The 16,266-nt window shown below is 37.8% G+C and overlaps 1 protein-coding gene across 1 annotated transcript; it reads left to right on the top strand.

Annotated features, from left to right (window-relative positions):
- Positions 1-4,362: 4,362 nt before the first annotated feature.
- LOC139121737 (NXPE family member 2-like) lies at positions 4,363-14,217 on the top strand. Its single transcript, XM_070686863.1, has 6 exons — positions 4,363-4,588; positions 5,853-6,040; positions 6,619-7,007; positions 7,545-8,111; positions 11,421-11,473; positions 12,183-14,217. Exons 2-6 carry the CDS (start codon positions 5,942-5,944, stop codon positions 12,419-12,421), a joined length of 1,347 nt encoding a protein of 448 aa, XP_070542964.1. The 5' UTR covers positions 4,363-4,588; positions 5,853-5,941; the 3' UTR covers positions 12,422-14,217.
- Positions 14,218-16,266: the final 2,049 nt, after the last annotated feature.

The following is a 16,266-nucleotide window of genomic DNA, read 5'->3' on the forward strand; positions in this document are numbered from 1 at the left end:
CGGGCTGTCTCCGTGTGTGTTGCTTTCGGCACCATGTATCGTACGGTGTGGCTAACTTCGCTAAGTTTGTTCAGTGAGTATTACTTATAATTGTTTCCATTGCATATTTTGTTTGTATTAAAATCGCACAGGCATTATTTAATAAAAATAGCGAGTAGGCCTATATTTCATCGTATGGAATTATTTACCTGTCAAGTTTTTTATGCAGTAAGTCACTTACTACGTTTACACATGCTAAATATTGTCTGTCCGAAAACTTGTACACTTCTTACGTTCATTAAATGTGCTTTTTTTTCTAGAAACAACTGCGCAGTTTTCGTTAAAACTACATGCAATCGTAGCGAACAATGGAAAGAATATTTTCAAAATCATTATTCCCCCACATTCAAAATTCAATGCTAAATCAGGACTTTAGTCAAAATTTCAGTTACTTTGACCTGACGGCAGTATGTTGACAGTATCACTGACGCGGTATCAGACGACAATTTGTGATCGCCGCTCGTAGCGAACTCAATAGCTTCTACCAAAATAACTATCGAAAACGGGACAACAGTATCACCTGACTTAATATGAGGTCACATGACCTGTAAAACGCTATCGATACGGAGCGAAGTGAGTGTAACTAAAAGCATGTCACTAAATGTCCGAAAACTGAGGTCGTCCGAAAACTGTCACACTGAGTGTAGTCCTGGCTTTTTCTGGCATACTAAAAATAGATTTGTCTCATTCTGTACCGCATACCGTCGCGACATTCAGTGGTGGCACAGTGAAATTACAGGATCTATTTTTGATGGATAATTTGGACGTTAATTGTACCAGAAAACAAGCAGTTTTAAAATAATCCAGACTTGCGATGACTGCAACTGTAATGAACAGTTGTGCAGATTCTGAGTGTGTTGCCCGATGCAGGGAGAGCTGGACGCTGACACTGCTCGTTGCATTTGATGTCAAATATCGTCGCAGTCGCCAGGAGTCATCCCATTCATTGAACTTCTTGGTCTACATCGTTAGGACATCCCGATCTGTTATAGCCCAAACTTTGGTAAATAATATCTGACATACCGTTACTGTGAGGAAGTGTCAATTTATTTGCGTATGAACGAATACTATCTTCATTTTAAAGAGGGGTACTAGGATATATCGCGTCTCCACTCCCGCAATATCAAGCAAAGTGCACGGTGCGCTGTCGCCCTAATATTTGTGTGCATCATACCCCAAACGTGCTGCTTCAGAGATGTCTTTCATCACCGATCCCAACTTATTTACACCAAGAGGTGAGTTACAGACCCACACTTTATCTGTGTATCAAAATTCGGTCTTCGGTCTTTGAAACAAAGTGGACTGTTTTGGTCTTTCTCGAGGGTCTATGGTTTAGACAGGTACGTTCAAATGTACCGACCGGGCAATTTTCGAAAATGCTGGTTTAGGGGCCCGTTTTAGCACTGCTATCAGTGCTAAAACAGTATTTTAGCATCGGTCGAATGAGCTCTCGTCCAATCAGAATGGCGCATGGTAGCATGATATAATATAATTTAAATTATTCAGGGGAGTCAGACAAGGCGATTGTATGATCACCAATGTTATTTGTGCTGGCTTTGGAAATGTTTTTGATTTTTCTCAGGTCTGAGAAAAATATAAAAGGTATTGATGTACATGGGGAAGAAATCAAAAATGCTTCATTTGCAGATGATCTTACTTGTTTCATACAAGATGTAAATTCTGCAAGAAATCTGTTCAAGTTATTGGAGAGATTTACAAGTGTTTCAGGTCTCAAAGTAAGTATAAATAAAAGTGAAGCTACGTGGCTTAGAAAACAAAATAAATTGTAAAGATAAACATTCGGAGGTAAAATGGACACATGACCCAATTAAAGTAGTTGGAGTTTACATTTCATACGATAGAGAAAGAGCTCTCCCTATGAATTTAGCAGAACCTTTAGAAAAACTCAGATATAGCTTAATTTTTTGGAAAAGTAGAGACCTGACAATTCTGGGAAAAATTCAAATAATTAAAAGTATGGGCATTTCTAGAATAAAGTATGTAATGAATATGATTGAAATTCCGTATATTGATTTGAAAAGGGTTAATTCTTTGATTTATAAGTTTCTTTGGAAGGGTCCTGATAAGATTTCTCGACAAACAATGATTGGTATCGGTACTGTAGAACAAGGGGGAATCTCTGTGCCTGATGTTAGAACAATTTATAAAGCTCAGCGTATTAATTGGATTAGGAGATTCTGTGATTCTGGTATAAGACACCCCGTTGAGAAGAATTGTAATGAAAGAATTGGAAAGAATTGGGGGTATAGAAATGTTGTTAAATTGTAATTTTAATGTTAAGAAACTATCCGTGAATTTTTCTAATTTTCTCAGATGTATGTGACAGGTTTGGTCTAAAGTAAATAATTATGCAAAATATGATGAAGAAAGTATACTTGACCAAATTATCTGGAATAATCAAAACATTTTATTTCAGGGGAAATCAATGTTCTTTAAAGAATTTGTACGAACAAATATTGTGTACTTGGGACAATTATTTGATCAAAATGGTAACATTATTTCATGGGAAAAAGCAAGACAAATGGGAGTTCCAAATTCATCTGTGTTGCGATGATTTGGAATTATTGATGCCATACAAAAAGACAGGAAACGAAAAGTAGATAAGCAGGTGATTGAAAGTTATAGAGTTCCTGAAAAAGAGATTTAATTTAAGATTTGCATAGTGTGTAAAGAGATAAAATGTTATAATAGAAGAAATGTATCCAAGTGGATAAATGATTGCGTAATGCTGTCTATCTTTCCATATAATATATGGTATAATACATATGATATATGCTAGTACGCACATACACCGCTGTCCGGAGCTTATGCACACGGGCCCTATGACGTTAGCCACCATGCATACCTAATTTAAAATATTAATGTACTGGGTTCGACCAGAGAGGGATGATTAAAGTTCATGTGAGCTAAAATATTTATCGAATTATATCCAAAATGTCAATTTTCCCTGATACAAAATTAGCTAAAGCCGTACATTTATATATATTTTTGACAATATATATGAATGTAATTGACAAGATTAGGGTGATTAGAGGTGCACATATGTACAATATGTCTTCCTGGTAAGACTTAGACCTATAAGGTCTGAAATGTGAAAATCAGGGTCAAATTCCAAAGAGTAGGCAAATGATAGAGGCATAAATGAGGGGTGGGAATATCGGGTAATAATGGAAGTCTATGGGGACGAAGCAGTTCTGGTAAGTTCATACCGGCATTTCAAACTTCAAATTTCCAGGGGCATGTTTCATAGATAGGAAAAGGGGTAGGGTGGGCGGGTTTCACTACCACCACATTTACTACTGGCTAAAGTAAGGGAATACTACAAGGAATACTGCTAGCCTTTTTGATCTGAGTATCATGATCGCCTTCGGGTGACATATTGTGAGGTAGTGCTCTCATCACTGTTGTAAAGGGAGTCAAATATGAATAAATGTATCATTTTTTCGGTATTTTTTGGTGCAAACATTAATGAGCAGATTCTTGGTGTACTTCTATACAATGCATATTAAAATACCGAGTACTTGACTTGTCAATATAGACTGTATATTTTGTATTCAATCGTTAGTGTTGATAGCTCGAATATGTCCGGACCTGAAGTCGGTTGTCAACAATAACACTGCATATCAGATACACACATACACGTTGCATTGCTCAGCCAACCGCTGATTATTTCGCAATGCTTTAGGGAGACGGCCAATATTCTGTACTCTGTACTTTTCACACGGGATGACTTACTGAAATCAAAATAAGTAAAAAATTTCAAGTTACAATCGAGACAATATCCGATTCAGTGTACACGTTGTCTTTTCTTTCTATTGAATAACGTAAAACCCACTATCATCGTTTCATTCGTTTCATTTTGACGAGTATTTCTATGGCATGTATAAATATGGTCAATCTTCTAATAAATTCATTTACTAAAAAGATTGTGAAATTGGGTCTGCTACTTGATTGAAACAAGATGTGATGGAAAACGTAACGAAATGTTATAAGCGCATGCAACTTAATACTCTTAAATTGTAACGAATGGGAAGCCGGTTCCAATTGAAAGGAATAACCTTGTTTTGTCGGCACATCAACGCTGATCTAAATTTCCGTGCTTTAATTGGTTCATCCCAGATAATTTGTACAGGAAAAATTGTAAAACACGGTCTATATTTATGATGATGCGTTAATTTGAACGGCTCAAGGACCCAAACCGAGGTTATCAGTACACAATTAATGCATCCACAAAATATCATTTAGACCCAAACCGAGGTTATCGGTGCACTAATAAAATTAATATGGTTGCATTGAGCGTGTTGCACCTGCCAGATACGTAACAATGGTGTAATGGTTTCCATGCAAACAACATATAAGCTAAAGTTATGCTCATACTTGTCAATTTTACATTAACTCCACCTCCTGAACATCAGTGCTTTCAACCGAAAGGGTGCCAAGCCATGCTAGTGGGAGAGACTTTACATGTTATAGACCATTTTACAAGCAAACCTACGAAGGGCCGCACTAGTCGGAATCCTTAAACTATGTAAGTAACATAATTTTGTTAACTATTGCGATGATTTTTAGCTGTCACAAGCTGCATGGATTAACGTGTGTTTCGAAAAAGAAATCCTAGTCGTCATCAAAGTATTGTTAAGGCATCTTTCTGAAATGATTTTCTATTCGATAAAAATGTCCTGGAATCATTGACGTTTGTGTTTTCGCTCGCTTCGTAGGAAGTTGATCCTTTCATCTGACTTAGAATGCATAGATTTCCCTTTGCATAGATTCACATTGACTACAGTGACTCTTTGCGGAGAATATCATGCTATAATATCCAGTGGGTTATCTGTGGTTGGATTCGCCCCTTCAGAGGCTGCCTTCCACTGTAAGATAGAATGCTATTCGCGGACTGATTTTCAGTCTCTCAGCAATATATCTTTGGCCTACCACTTGCTCATTTTGAAGCTCTTGGGATAAATGAAATTTTCAGCGGCTCAGTTTTGTGAAAATCGGGAATTTTATTTTCCCCCGTAGAGATAACACAGGAATAGCGGCCTTTTTGAATCATAAATATCATTAAATATTGAGTAATTTTGTTTCCCTAGTACCGCATTTTGCACGGTGACCCGATCGATTTTCAATCTTGATTTTGAAAGAGAAAGGTTGAATGTTTGCTTGAGGAAAGTTTTAGCAAATGGTTAAGATTTTCAATTTAATAATAACATTGGAATCTTACAGGCAGAGAGAGAAAAGGCCTTAGATTAAAAAAGGAATAACTTTTTCATAAAAGTAGAAAAAACTAAAACATTGATACAGCACTACGTGGCATATTTTAAATAGATAACACCAGAAAACTTTCTCTTCCTCCAATATACAAATAACTTTATCAATATAGCTGAGGTCAATTGGAGGTATGCTTGCTTACAAGCCGACATATTGTGATTGTAACTTTAGAACCGTTTGTTGAACCTTTGCATCTGATGATCAATCGTATTTGGTTTTACTATTTGCCAAATTTTGCCTCTTGAAACTTTCCCTGTAGATGACGTTGGAACGTTACCAGAATTGTGACGTGTCACTAAGATCGAATGTCGGCCATTTTCCTTGTTCCTGATTCGTCTAAACGAAAACGTTGGTCAATTAGCAACCATGGCTGGCACTTCTCACACGATCTAGTTTCTTACAATTGACCAATTACGCCTTGATAGCGTGGCAAAATGTTCGGAAAGGTGAAAATTGAAAAATTTGATGTAATTTCAATTATACACATTTTCATAGCCTTCTTCATGTGTTCATTTTTTTGCAAGCCGCCAAATTTTCAAGCCTCTTTCAACGACACCGACTCCATCCCAATTGCTTGTTGAACGTCGCGGTGCCTAAACGTCATTGCAGCATCATGCCACTTCGGTTATCATTTATGACGATAAGGCCAAGACTGACGTCACTATTTTGTGTCGTCCTCGGAATGGCTATCGGAATGTTCCTTAACAGCAAGGTAAGTGAAAGACATCTATGAAAATGCAGATACAACTTGATTAGTGTCTCAAATTGCTATCAGCCGAAGTGAACATTTGATGAGAGGTGATGTTTCTGGATAAATTTAATTAGAATATCTCTCTTCACGAAGCTCAAAAGATTTTTAAGCCCTTTAACCTTTTCTATTAATCTTTATACTGTGTTGGTTATACCAACAATTGAAAGTGTAACTTACATGGAAAAATCAACGACATTTCAGCCATCATTCTGGACATAGCTTGAATTTACAACATACAAGTCTAGAGGATAAGGCGAACTACTCCAAAACATAGAAAGAGATTGTATCAGTCTTAGCACTGGAGATTGAAAGAGCTTTTGAGAGAGAGAGAGAGAGAGAGAGAGAGAGAGAGAGAGAGAGAGAGAGAGAGAGAGAGAGAGAGATATTAATATTAATACAGTGCCGGTGCAATTTTATGCCCCGGTTGCGAAGTCACATGTACACATGTAAATTAGACATACACTTAATGGAACTAGAAAGGGTACTAATGCGGCAGCTGTTACCGTGTTGCAGATTACTTTTCATGTGCTTTCTTCTAGTCTGGGCTGAGCGTTAAAGACGGCCATGCCTTTGTGACGTATGTTAGGGACATTCCAACAACAATTTCAAGGACAGTCACCCCAGCTAGTTTCATACCGACTCCCCAGATCGAAGAAGAACCAAAACAGGTAACAGGGGGCATTAAAATGGCTACAGCTGTTCATGACAACGTCGCTGAAGCTGATGACTTGAATTTTCCACTCGACAAGTCCCAAGAACTCATCCTGTTTCCGTATAACAAGTTTTCACGATACGGACTGGAGTGGAAAGGGATCGTTGAAGAGCTTATGTGGGCTGACAAAGAGACAGATGGTACCACTTCCCCTGGAGATAAACCGTTTCTCATTGGGGATGGCACCTTAGGTCTCACGTCGGTCAATTCAAGCAGGTATGGTCAATATTTTCCGGAAAGGTGATGACGTCAGCACAAAGTGTAGCTTATCACAAGCATGGTTAGATTGCAAAACATGGACCACTGAACTAAAACATTCGATTAAACCTTGTCAGAACAGGGAACAGTGATATAGTGTTGCGATTGTTTGAAATTTAGAAGCTTTAAGTTCTTATTTTCTACACTTTTAACGGTGTACTATGTGTATCGCTTGGTGACATTACTTGAAGTTATTATGTTCTGTCCATATGACGTAAACGCTTCATAGAAAAATCACATATGTTGTTTCTAGCAAATTTATCATGTGATAATCCAAAGCAATTAAAAACGTTATACGACATAAATACGGTACAGTTCCCACGATAAGCTACTATAATGCTGTAAGATATATTACGTTTTCGAACTGAATAGCAAAGGTTTGTGAAACGATATTTCTAAAGATTAATATATCTCTTTATTACAACACTCTCTGCATAGACAATATTCGGAGAATTCGCCTTGCCAGAATTTTCAGCTTTTAGTTTACTATTTCAGGATATATTTAAAAGGAAACAGAACCATTTTCAGTAGAGGTGAACTAATACACCTTGTAATCGAGGCTGAAGATGAACAGGGACGCGCCAGAGGACGAGGTGGAGATTTTTTCTTCGCCGTTCTATCGAATGACATAAAACACCAGCGAACCGCAGGAAGGGTATTTGACCATGGTAATGGGACATACGACGTGTATTTCCATGCAGCATGGACAGGTGCTGCCAACATCACCCTGATGCTGTATTTCACCAGGGAGGCAGTTCATTGGCTCAATACACAGGTCAGGGGTCAAGAAGATAGAATAGGTTGGATAGGAATATACACGCTTGATCCCGAGAACTCTGAGGAGGGTGAATATTCATTCTGTCATATCGTCAACGAAGGAACTTGGGAGAATGAATGTGAGTACAGAAATCCAGTGTCGATTGGAAAGACTGTCTTTCTCTGTGAGCGCCCTAAGAACTTCAAATGCGAAGATATGTACGCCTTGGTGGGCGACGTTGACGGTCTGAACATACGTGCTGCGCAGATGATCAACGAGAGTTATAATATGAAGATTTTCAGCAGGTATTATCATAGACAGGATAGAAACAGGATGGGAAGCTGCGGTATTTCCTTTGAAAGAGCTAACATTGAATAAATTACTTTGGGTTTGCCATAGACCCTCGAGAAAAACTCCGTCTATGGGTTTGCATACCCATTGATTAACAAACCAAATTACCATCGAACCGTCGCACAATCTCGCAAAACATGCTTTCAGGCCTTAAGTTCAATGTGTCCTAAACATAACCTTTTCGTAGCAAAGAAGAGTTGTTCGGAATACTGTTTCTTCAGTATTAATTGATATCATATGAAATACATGCATTTTGGCACACTGGGAGCTAATGCGCAAAGATTAAACTCGCGTTAGGGAGCATTCGTTTTTTTACAGGGGGCGGTGGAAATCAAGGGGGTTGACTTTTACGAAACCGTTTTTTCGGGTAGATCAAATTTTACAATTAATGATTGGAGGGGGTCAAATTTTAGAAAAGTTTGTATGGAGTTATGGAAAAAAAACGACTTTAAAATTTCACTGAAATGTTGCTTGATTCACAATACATTGTAGTCTATGAAGAAACTATGAATGTTGTTTTATAAATACAAAACCAGCTAAATTTGTGTATTTACAGAGTCCTGAGCAAAAGGTCAAATGAAAAATTAAGTCAAATAGGATATTATTGATACGGACTTTGACATGGGGGGGGGGGTCGCTGTTTTTTTGTGCATGAAAATTGGGGACGGTCACTCTTTTCCTTGCAAACACTTTCGAAGGGCCCAATTTTTCACCCAGGACCATGGAGTGCAAAGGGTAAATCTGATGAAATTCATTTATTGGGGGGGGGGGGGGGGAGTCACATGTTACATTTGATTAATTTGGGGCGAGGTCAAATTTTAGAAATTTAATTTGGAGTGGGGTCGCTTTTTAAATTTCAATTATCGCTTAAGTTCCATTGACCTCCTCCCCGTAAAAACGAATGCTTCCCTTGGTCATTTTGTCCTGGTCTTCCGGTTCGTACACTTGCTCTCTCCAATGCGATTCTTCAGATATTTTTTTTGAGGAATGACCGTAAAGTCTGCATTAAATTTCAGATCAGAAAGCGACTAGACCTACCATAGATTAAATGCACATGTGCAACGACGAGTCACATATCCAACTTGTATCCGCCGATAAAACGGTAAACAAAATCACCGACACACGACAGCTGTTATACACGAACGGCGTGGTGTCGATTAAACCACAACGTAAATTACCGATTTCTCCATCATTCGCTGATACCACTGTTAATACAATAAAAAACAACCGACATAAACGCAACAAATCATTATAAATAAGGGAAACAGAAATCTAGCTAGTTTAGCTCTCATTAATCAGAACATCACATTTTGTGTTTTCGCCAGAACACGTGTTAATGGTTTTCTTTGACAGACTAAGGGAGCCTTCAGTAATTGCAGGGGATGGGCCGGGGAATTCTGTGCGCATCTGTACCGTAAAATGTAACCCTCCCCCTATTCTCGTGTGTAAAATGTGACCCTCCCCCTTGTCCGACATTCTAAAACCTGATTCTCCCCAATCACTCCTGTATTCTCGAAAGGAATAACTGAAACAATATCAGCTAATTTACCTAACAAATGGTTATGTAATTATGGGGGAGGGCTGGCTGGAGGAGGGTCGTAATTTATCACACAAGTATTTTTGAAAGGTCATGCTTTGCGGGAGGGTCACCACTTATATTTTGCGCAACTATAAGGCGGCAAAATGTGGTTGATATAGTGCTTCACCAAAAAATATCAAATCATTATACATGGGAGTCTATCAGGCAAACTATTGACAATTTTTCTCCCACACATAAGGAAAGGCTATATCTGTACATTTATATAGTATGTTTGATAATATTATGTAAATGTAGTTTTCTTGAAGAGGGAAGTAAAATATGCATGTATGTACAAGAAATTTGATTTTTAGATTTAAATGAAAATGTTGATTCGATATACATGGTAGTCTATGAGGAAACTATGAATAACTTTTTTCTATTACAAAACTAGGTAAATCTGTGTATTTATGTACTCTTGATTATTGATATGTATTTGAGCAAGGTACTTCAATCTTCTGGTCCAGTGACAAGCGATAATAATAATTGTAAAGCGCCCTGAGCACAAGTACTTGTGGATATGTGCGCTATATAAAAACCTATTATTATCATACATTTAGTCACTGAGGTAGAAAAAAATCTACAGACTCCAACAAAAAAGACGAAAAGCTTCCGTAAAGATGACGATTAGGCGAGACGTTGGAACGTGCTGTCTAAGGTTTGAAGCTATACTATGACGCAATTCATGCGGGATCGTCACAGCTTCAGTGTTGGATTTGAATCATGACTCTAGATCGCCGAAGTTTCGCTTTTAAACTTTAATGTTGATTTCATTGTTCATTAATGCCATATAATCCCATTTGGAAGGAATGCATTGTTTTTTTGTCGTATCTATGAATAAATCAATCTTTAGGATGACGGAATCAGACTTCAATCGGAACGACAACTTTATGCTGAAAATAAGTCAAACGAATTTTTTTTCACTGCGAACTACCGAATGTCGAGCAGCGGCTTTCGCCTAGCTGACAACTATGCAAAATCGATATACACATTTCTAATCATTCCAAACTGGTTGGCGCATAGACCCGCGAGAGTTTTTCTTTTGTTCTTCCAATCCTGTTTCTCTTCTGTCTATGGTATTACACATATACACGTTTTCATTTACGAAATTTGCATGCGTTCTATTAGAGTACGTGTGTACATGTATGTGTGAGTGTTTGGGTACGGTAAATTCTTTGAGTGAGTGGGTAACGTTTAAAATTACTGTTTGTAATGAACTACTGTCTATTTGTTATGTAAACACAACAGGAGATGCCAAGCTTTACAATAACAAGAATATTTCAGGTCGTAAGAACATAGCGTAAGCAAATGTCCTATGGCATTAACTGTGAAGAGGCATATAATAAAAATATTATTGCCTGAATGCATGGGTTTGTGTGCCCTTGCAGTAGGAGACAATTTGCCCTCCTGGCGTCGGGCAAATTGTCACCTGCTTTCGGACAAATAAATCCATGTATTCGGGCAAAAATATATAATGGCCCCGCGACGTCATCAACGGTTACAATTGAATCCTATGGGGCGCGCGACGTTCGATATACGAGGCATGTAACATATATATATATATATATATATATATATATATATATATATATATATATATATATATATATATATATATATATATATATATAAAATATGCATTGCTATCAACTCACTGATTCGGAACATGCATTAATCTTACTTCCAGAGACTATATCAAGGCATCATTTGCAGCAAATCCGATTAAACTGGAGATCAAAGGTAAGCAACACATAAACGTATATCATTCACATGTATTAAGACATTATGTATTGGGAGTAATCCGGAGTATAGGGCAACTTAAGATCAATCAGTGCCCCTGAAGAGAAATTCTGAAAGAGGTCGCTATACACATTGTTTGCTTACCATTTGCATTTCTCCTCGGGGCATACCGGCACAGCCTGTCCGAATAATGCCAGGGAATGATAAATCTCATCATCCGGTAAAAGTAACAGTATGCAAGACAAGCTTATACTCTCCGAAGCACATGTTGCAATCCGATACCATATTATATAATCATGAGTCCGTCGAATTCCGTTACCAGAGGATGACACATTCAGCGTGCATGACAACCACAATCCTCATGGTTGCAATCGTCATGCGGCAAACAGAGAAACCAGTTTGTTCTTTGCAACCCTTTGACCCTACAATAAAACACAACCTAGTAGTGATCTGTAGTAGTCATCGATAAACTATCATTTAAATTTGACTGTAACTCGTCTGCCCTTTGAAAACCATCAACTCAAAGAATGAGACATTTCCGTTGTTTCGGACAATCTGTGAGGCTTGTATAAAATCACAATAAAATCATGGAATGGACATTTACGTCAGTGATATCCGAAAATGACTTCAGGATAAAGGTTTTGCACTCTACTGCACTCTTTTGTTCGTCTTCATTGTTTCTTGCTTAATCCTTTTATTCTGGTTTCAGAACCCGTTGATGGGGTGCCCGTTAAGAATGGAATCCCGGAAGTGCCCCTATGTGATGCAGATCAACCTGTTCCAATCTCTGATGGATTTTGGAGGGACAAAATGGTGTACGAGTATTCGTCATGCAAAGCTACACAGTTCAGTGACCAGGAAATCTTTCAGTGTCTTGAGAATCGCCATCTTTGGTTCTGTGGTGACTCAACGATGCGACAATGGTATATATGCTGCTTTTCATACTGACCGGTCGCCAAAAATACAGACACGCAAAATCTGACATCATGACAGGTAAAAACACAACTACATACATGTTCTCCCATGCCTTACGAACTGGCGGTACTGCAGGCAATATTAGCCATTTAACCTTTGAAGCTGACATCATCGACAGGATCGCCCGGACAGAATCCTGCAACTCCGCCGTTATGGTCATGAATATCAATTATCATTTTCTTTCGTGGTCCACAAGAGCCTACATAGAAAGACTGCTTCACGGGAGGAAGGCAGTCGTACGATTACTGTCGAGGTGCCCCGGCGCTAAAATGATGATCAAGATGACACATCCACGTGACAACGAAGACCTCATGCAAACTGTACACAGCAGTAACTGGGTGCTGTATGACATCAACCGTATCGTGAGACGTATATTCGGAGGGCTGGGGGTCCACTTCATAGACATATGGGATATGTCCCTGTCGCACATTTCCCCGGATAACATTCACATGCCAAGAGAAGATGTTATAACACAACAGCTGATGCTTTATCTGTCGCACATCTGTCCCGAGATGGCAGCCAGTAATGCAAAACACATATGAATAACTGATGGCAATCGTAAATTTAAACATTACTAAACATTCTTTATGTAGCAGGAGAAATAAATATTATATTGCTTAGTGCCTTCACTTTGAAAAGATTTATAGCTGGTTAGCTGTTGAGTTTCAAAGAGAGATATTTAACCCTTATTGCCTGGTCATGAGGGCTCTAGCGCCCGTTCATTACCCCGAGGGGCCGTGCGTTTGTAGAAATTCAAGTACATCGCTATTCCCAGAGGCTGTAAGCCGATGCGTATAGCAATGTGTTTCTGGTGACGCACGGCCATAAGGGGTACAAAACAGGTGCCATAGTCCGAGAAAAATGCGAGTAAAATGAAATTATATTATCATAGTAACGAGGTACTAACCTCAAGTGTTCTGACTTGAATAGAAAACAAAGAGAGCGTTTCTGGCATTATACTTGCACTTTCACATAGCACATTTTATTCTTTACCGATGACCATAGATCACATTGCGATGTCACAGAGTCAAGTTTGCATGTAAAGTTAAAGGTCGTATATATTGTCTGCATTCGTTAAGCTGAAGGTATTAAGCTTTCGAAACTAGGAGTTTCAAGAAGAATACAATACTAAATGCTTGAGAAAAGAAAATTTCAAATGATAAGGAGTATAAATTCAAAACCAAAACAAATACTCAGAGTTTAAAATTTGCCAACACTTAACAGACCCAAATTATCATATAACCACATATTTATTAAGAATGCACGCAGAGTAAAAATAAACATGTATTGCGTAGTTCTGACGCACATGTTCAACACTACCTCTTATCAGCAGGTTGTAGAGCCAAATAAATAGGGCAAGTTCTTAAATTGATTCATTTTTAAATGCATTAGTGGACTTTTTGGATTCATAAATCCAAGCCGACTTGAGTTTATGCAACTCTGGCCAGGTCAATGGCACCAGTTGAAAAGCACACAAAACGACAATCATGAGAGAGTATACAAATTGTGAATTTCTGGCTACATTTTGCCAAATTGTGAACAACTGAGCACAGTGACCTGCCGAATTTTTGTTTTCAGAGGTACAAGACATATACAACTTAGATGGTACTTTGATATATGTTTCACAAAATTGGCAATACTGGAAGATTAAAATGTTCCATCAAATAAATGTTTTAATCTCAGAAATTTTAGGTGAGAAAATGGTAAATTTGGTACAAAATAAATGATTTCATTTAGTCACACATTTTTCATTTTAATGAGAATATTTACTGTTCAAATGTTTACTTTTGTGTTATTGTGCGATGAGATGTGAAAATTTCATTCACTGCATCATCCTGGAGCGCGACTGTATGAACTTGAAATGAATGGTTTTATATTTAAGTGATTTGAGAACAACTGTGACTTTTCATCGTAAATTTGTATAAAATCAAGTACGTGACTCCATCTTTTTTCTCTAATATTTGATTATTCTCATATGCCAGAATTCGAAAATCCATGGTAATTGTTAAGTCTCCTATAGTCCTCTACATGTTGCTCTCATGCCTGATCTTAAGCTTGTGTATACAAGTACATGTATGTTTCACTGTCAATTGAGTGTCCTGTGACCCAAACTCTTCTTAAACTACATCAGACATCAGAGCTGTCACTGTCACTGCGGGTATCCAGTCACACACTGTAAAAATAATGGACGCTAGACGCGTCTTTACGCGTTCAAAATGTACATGTCGATGTTCAAATTTGAACGGCTAGTGTTCATGTTGTTAACACTGGTGTTCATATTATTAACAACGATGTTCTAAACCTGAACACGATGTGTTAACAACCATCTCCTTCAAGTGTTCAAAAACTCAGTAACACAAAAATTTTGCAATACTGTTAAACAATTAACAATCTTTTCTGTCTTTTACTTTACAATGATTATATTAAATTTACTACAGCCTCGCTGTCCGGCAAACGAACACGTATTTTGGTGTAACGAATTTCACACTAAGTGAAAAATATTTCCGGCCTACAATTGCTGAAAGCATGTTTTTTCTAAAAAGGCAAGTATACAAAATAATTTTACACATTTATTAAGGGTTGAAATTTTGAAAATTTGAAAAGAAAATCAGAAAATCACCATGAACGTTTTAATTTTAACATCGGCGTGCAAGAGGCGTTCTACTTCTGAACACTTGGTGTTCAAGTTTGGTGCCTTTTCCTATGCCATGATGCATCAAAAAGGAAGTTGCGACATTTTTCTTGTAAGCGCACCCCGAAGTCGTGATCGTGCGGAAGCAAGACCAGAAAGGGTAAGTTTTCTCTCCTAAATAGTAACAGGCATTAAATTTTGAAGTATCTGTATTATTATCCTTTGAAATTGATTGTATTGTACTTTGAAATAGCTTAACTACGTGAAGAAACCTTTTTTCTTTCAGTGGCTGGTATACCAACAACTAGCTTTGAATACGCAGTGGTATTTTTGGCCATGGCCTATCGATCGATTTCACTCGGGTCAAGGGACATTGCAACACAACTGTTGCGATAACCCTTGACCTGAGCGCGATCGATACGCCTTGCATAGTACCGCTGCTTAATCACAGCTAACACATGTCTTTTAGTCGACACATCGCATGTAAAACATCAATTAAACATCGTAGAGAATACAATGTATTGTTTCAGCATATGCCAAGAAGAAGCAAATATTTTGTAACAGTATTGAAAAGAGGCACTGTATAGGAAATTCTCCCCTTTTCCTTAACCTAATCAGCCGCTTGTCTTTCATTTACAGTCTCATCTCGCCATATTACCTATTGTTGCATTATTTTCAGGATGTAAATACTTGAATTGAACTGAAAATCCAAGAGTTGTAACAGAAGCTGGTGGTACAGATAATGAAGAAAATGAGTGTACAGGTAGCTGTCTGGAAACAAGCTTGAGAACCTCAGTTCATCTCTAATGTAGATTTAAACTTCCAAGAGTCAGTAACTGAATTTTGATAAGTTTCTGTATTTAGTTCTATAACTTAATCTAAGCTTTGGTAGCATGCTATGATCAACTAAATTTATAAGCTTTCACAGACGCGTAGTCTCTCTTACCAGATACAAGGGTGGAATGAAAATTAAAGCTGAAAGCGACAGAAAATTCAGAGTAAAAATATATCCACTCTGAATTACTGAATATTCTGAAATTTTTACTCTGAATTTTCTGTAACTTTCTGATTCAATTTTTCATTCTCCCTTGCATCTGATGAAGGAGACTTCACGTCTTTGAAAGCTTAAGCCCCTGTAACATTTAGTTGATCATAGCCTGCTACCAAACCTAAGATATTTTTGTTT

The sequence above is a fragment of the Ptychodera flava genome, chromosome 21 (genome assembly GCF_041260155.1).
Source record: "Ptychodera flava strain L36383 chromosome 21, AS_Pfla_20210202, whole genome shotgun sequence".
NCBI lineage: Eukaryota > Metazoa > Hemichordata > Enteropneusta > Ptychoderidae > Ptychodera > Ptychodera flava.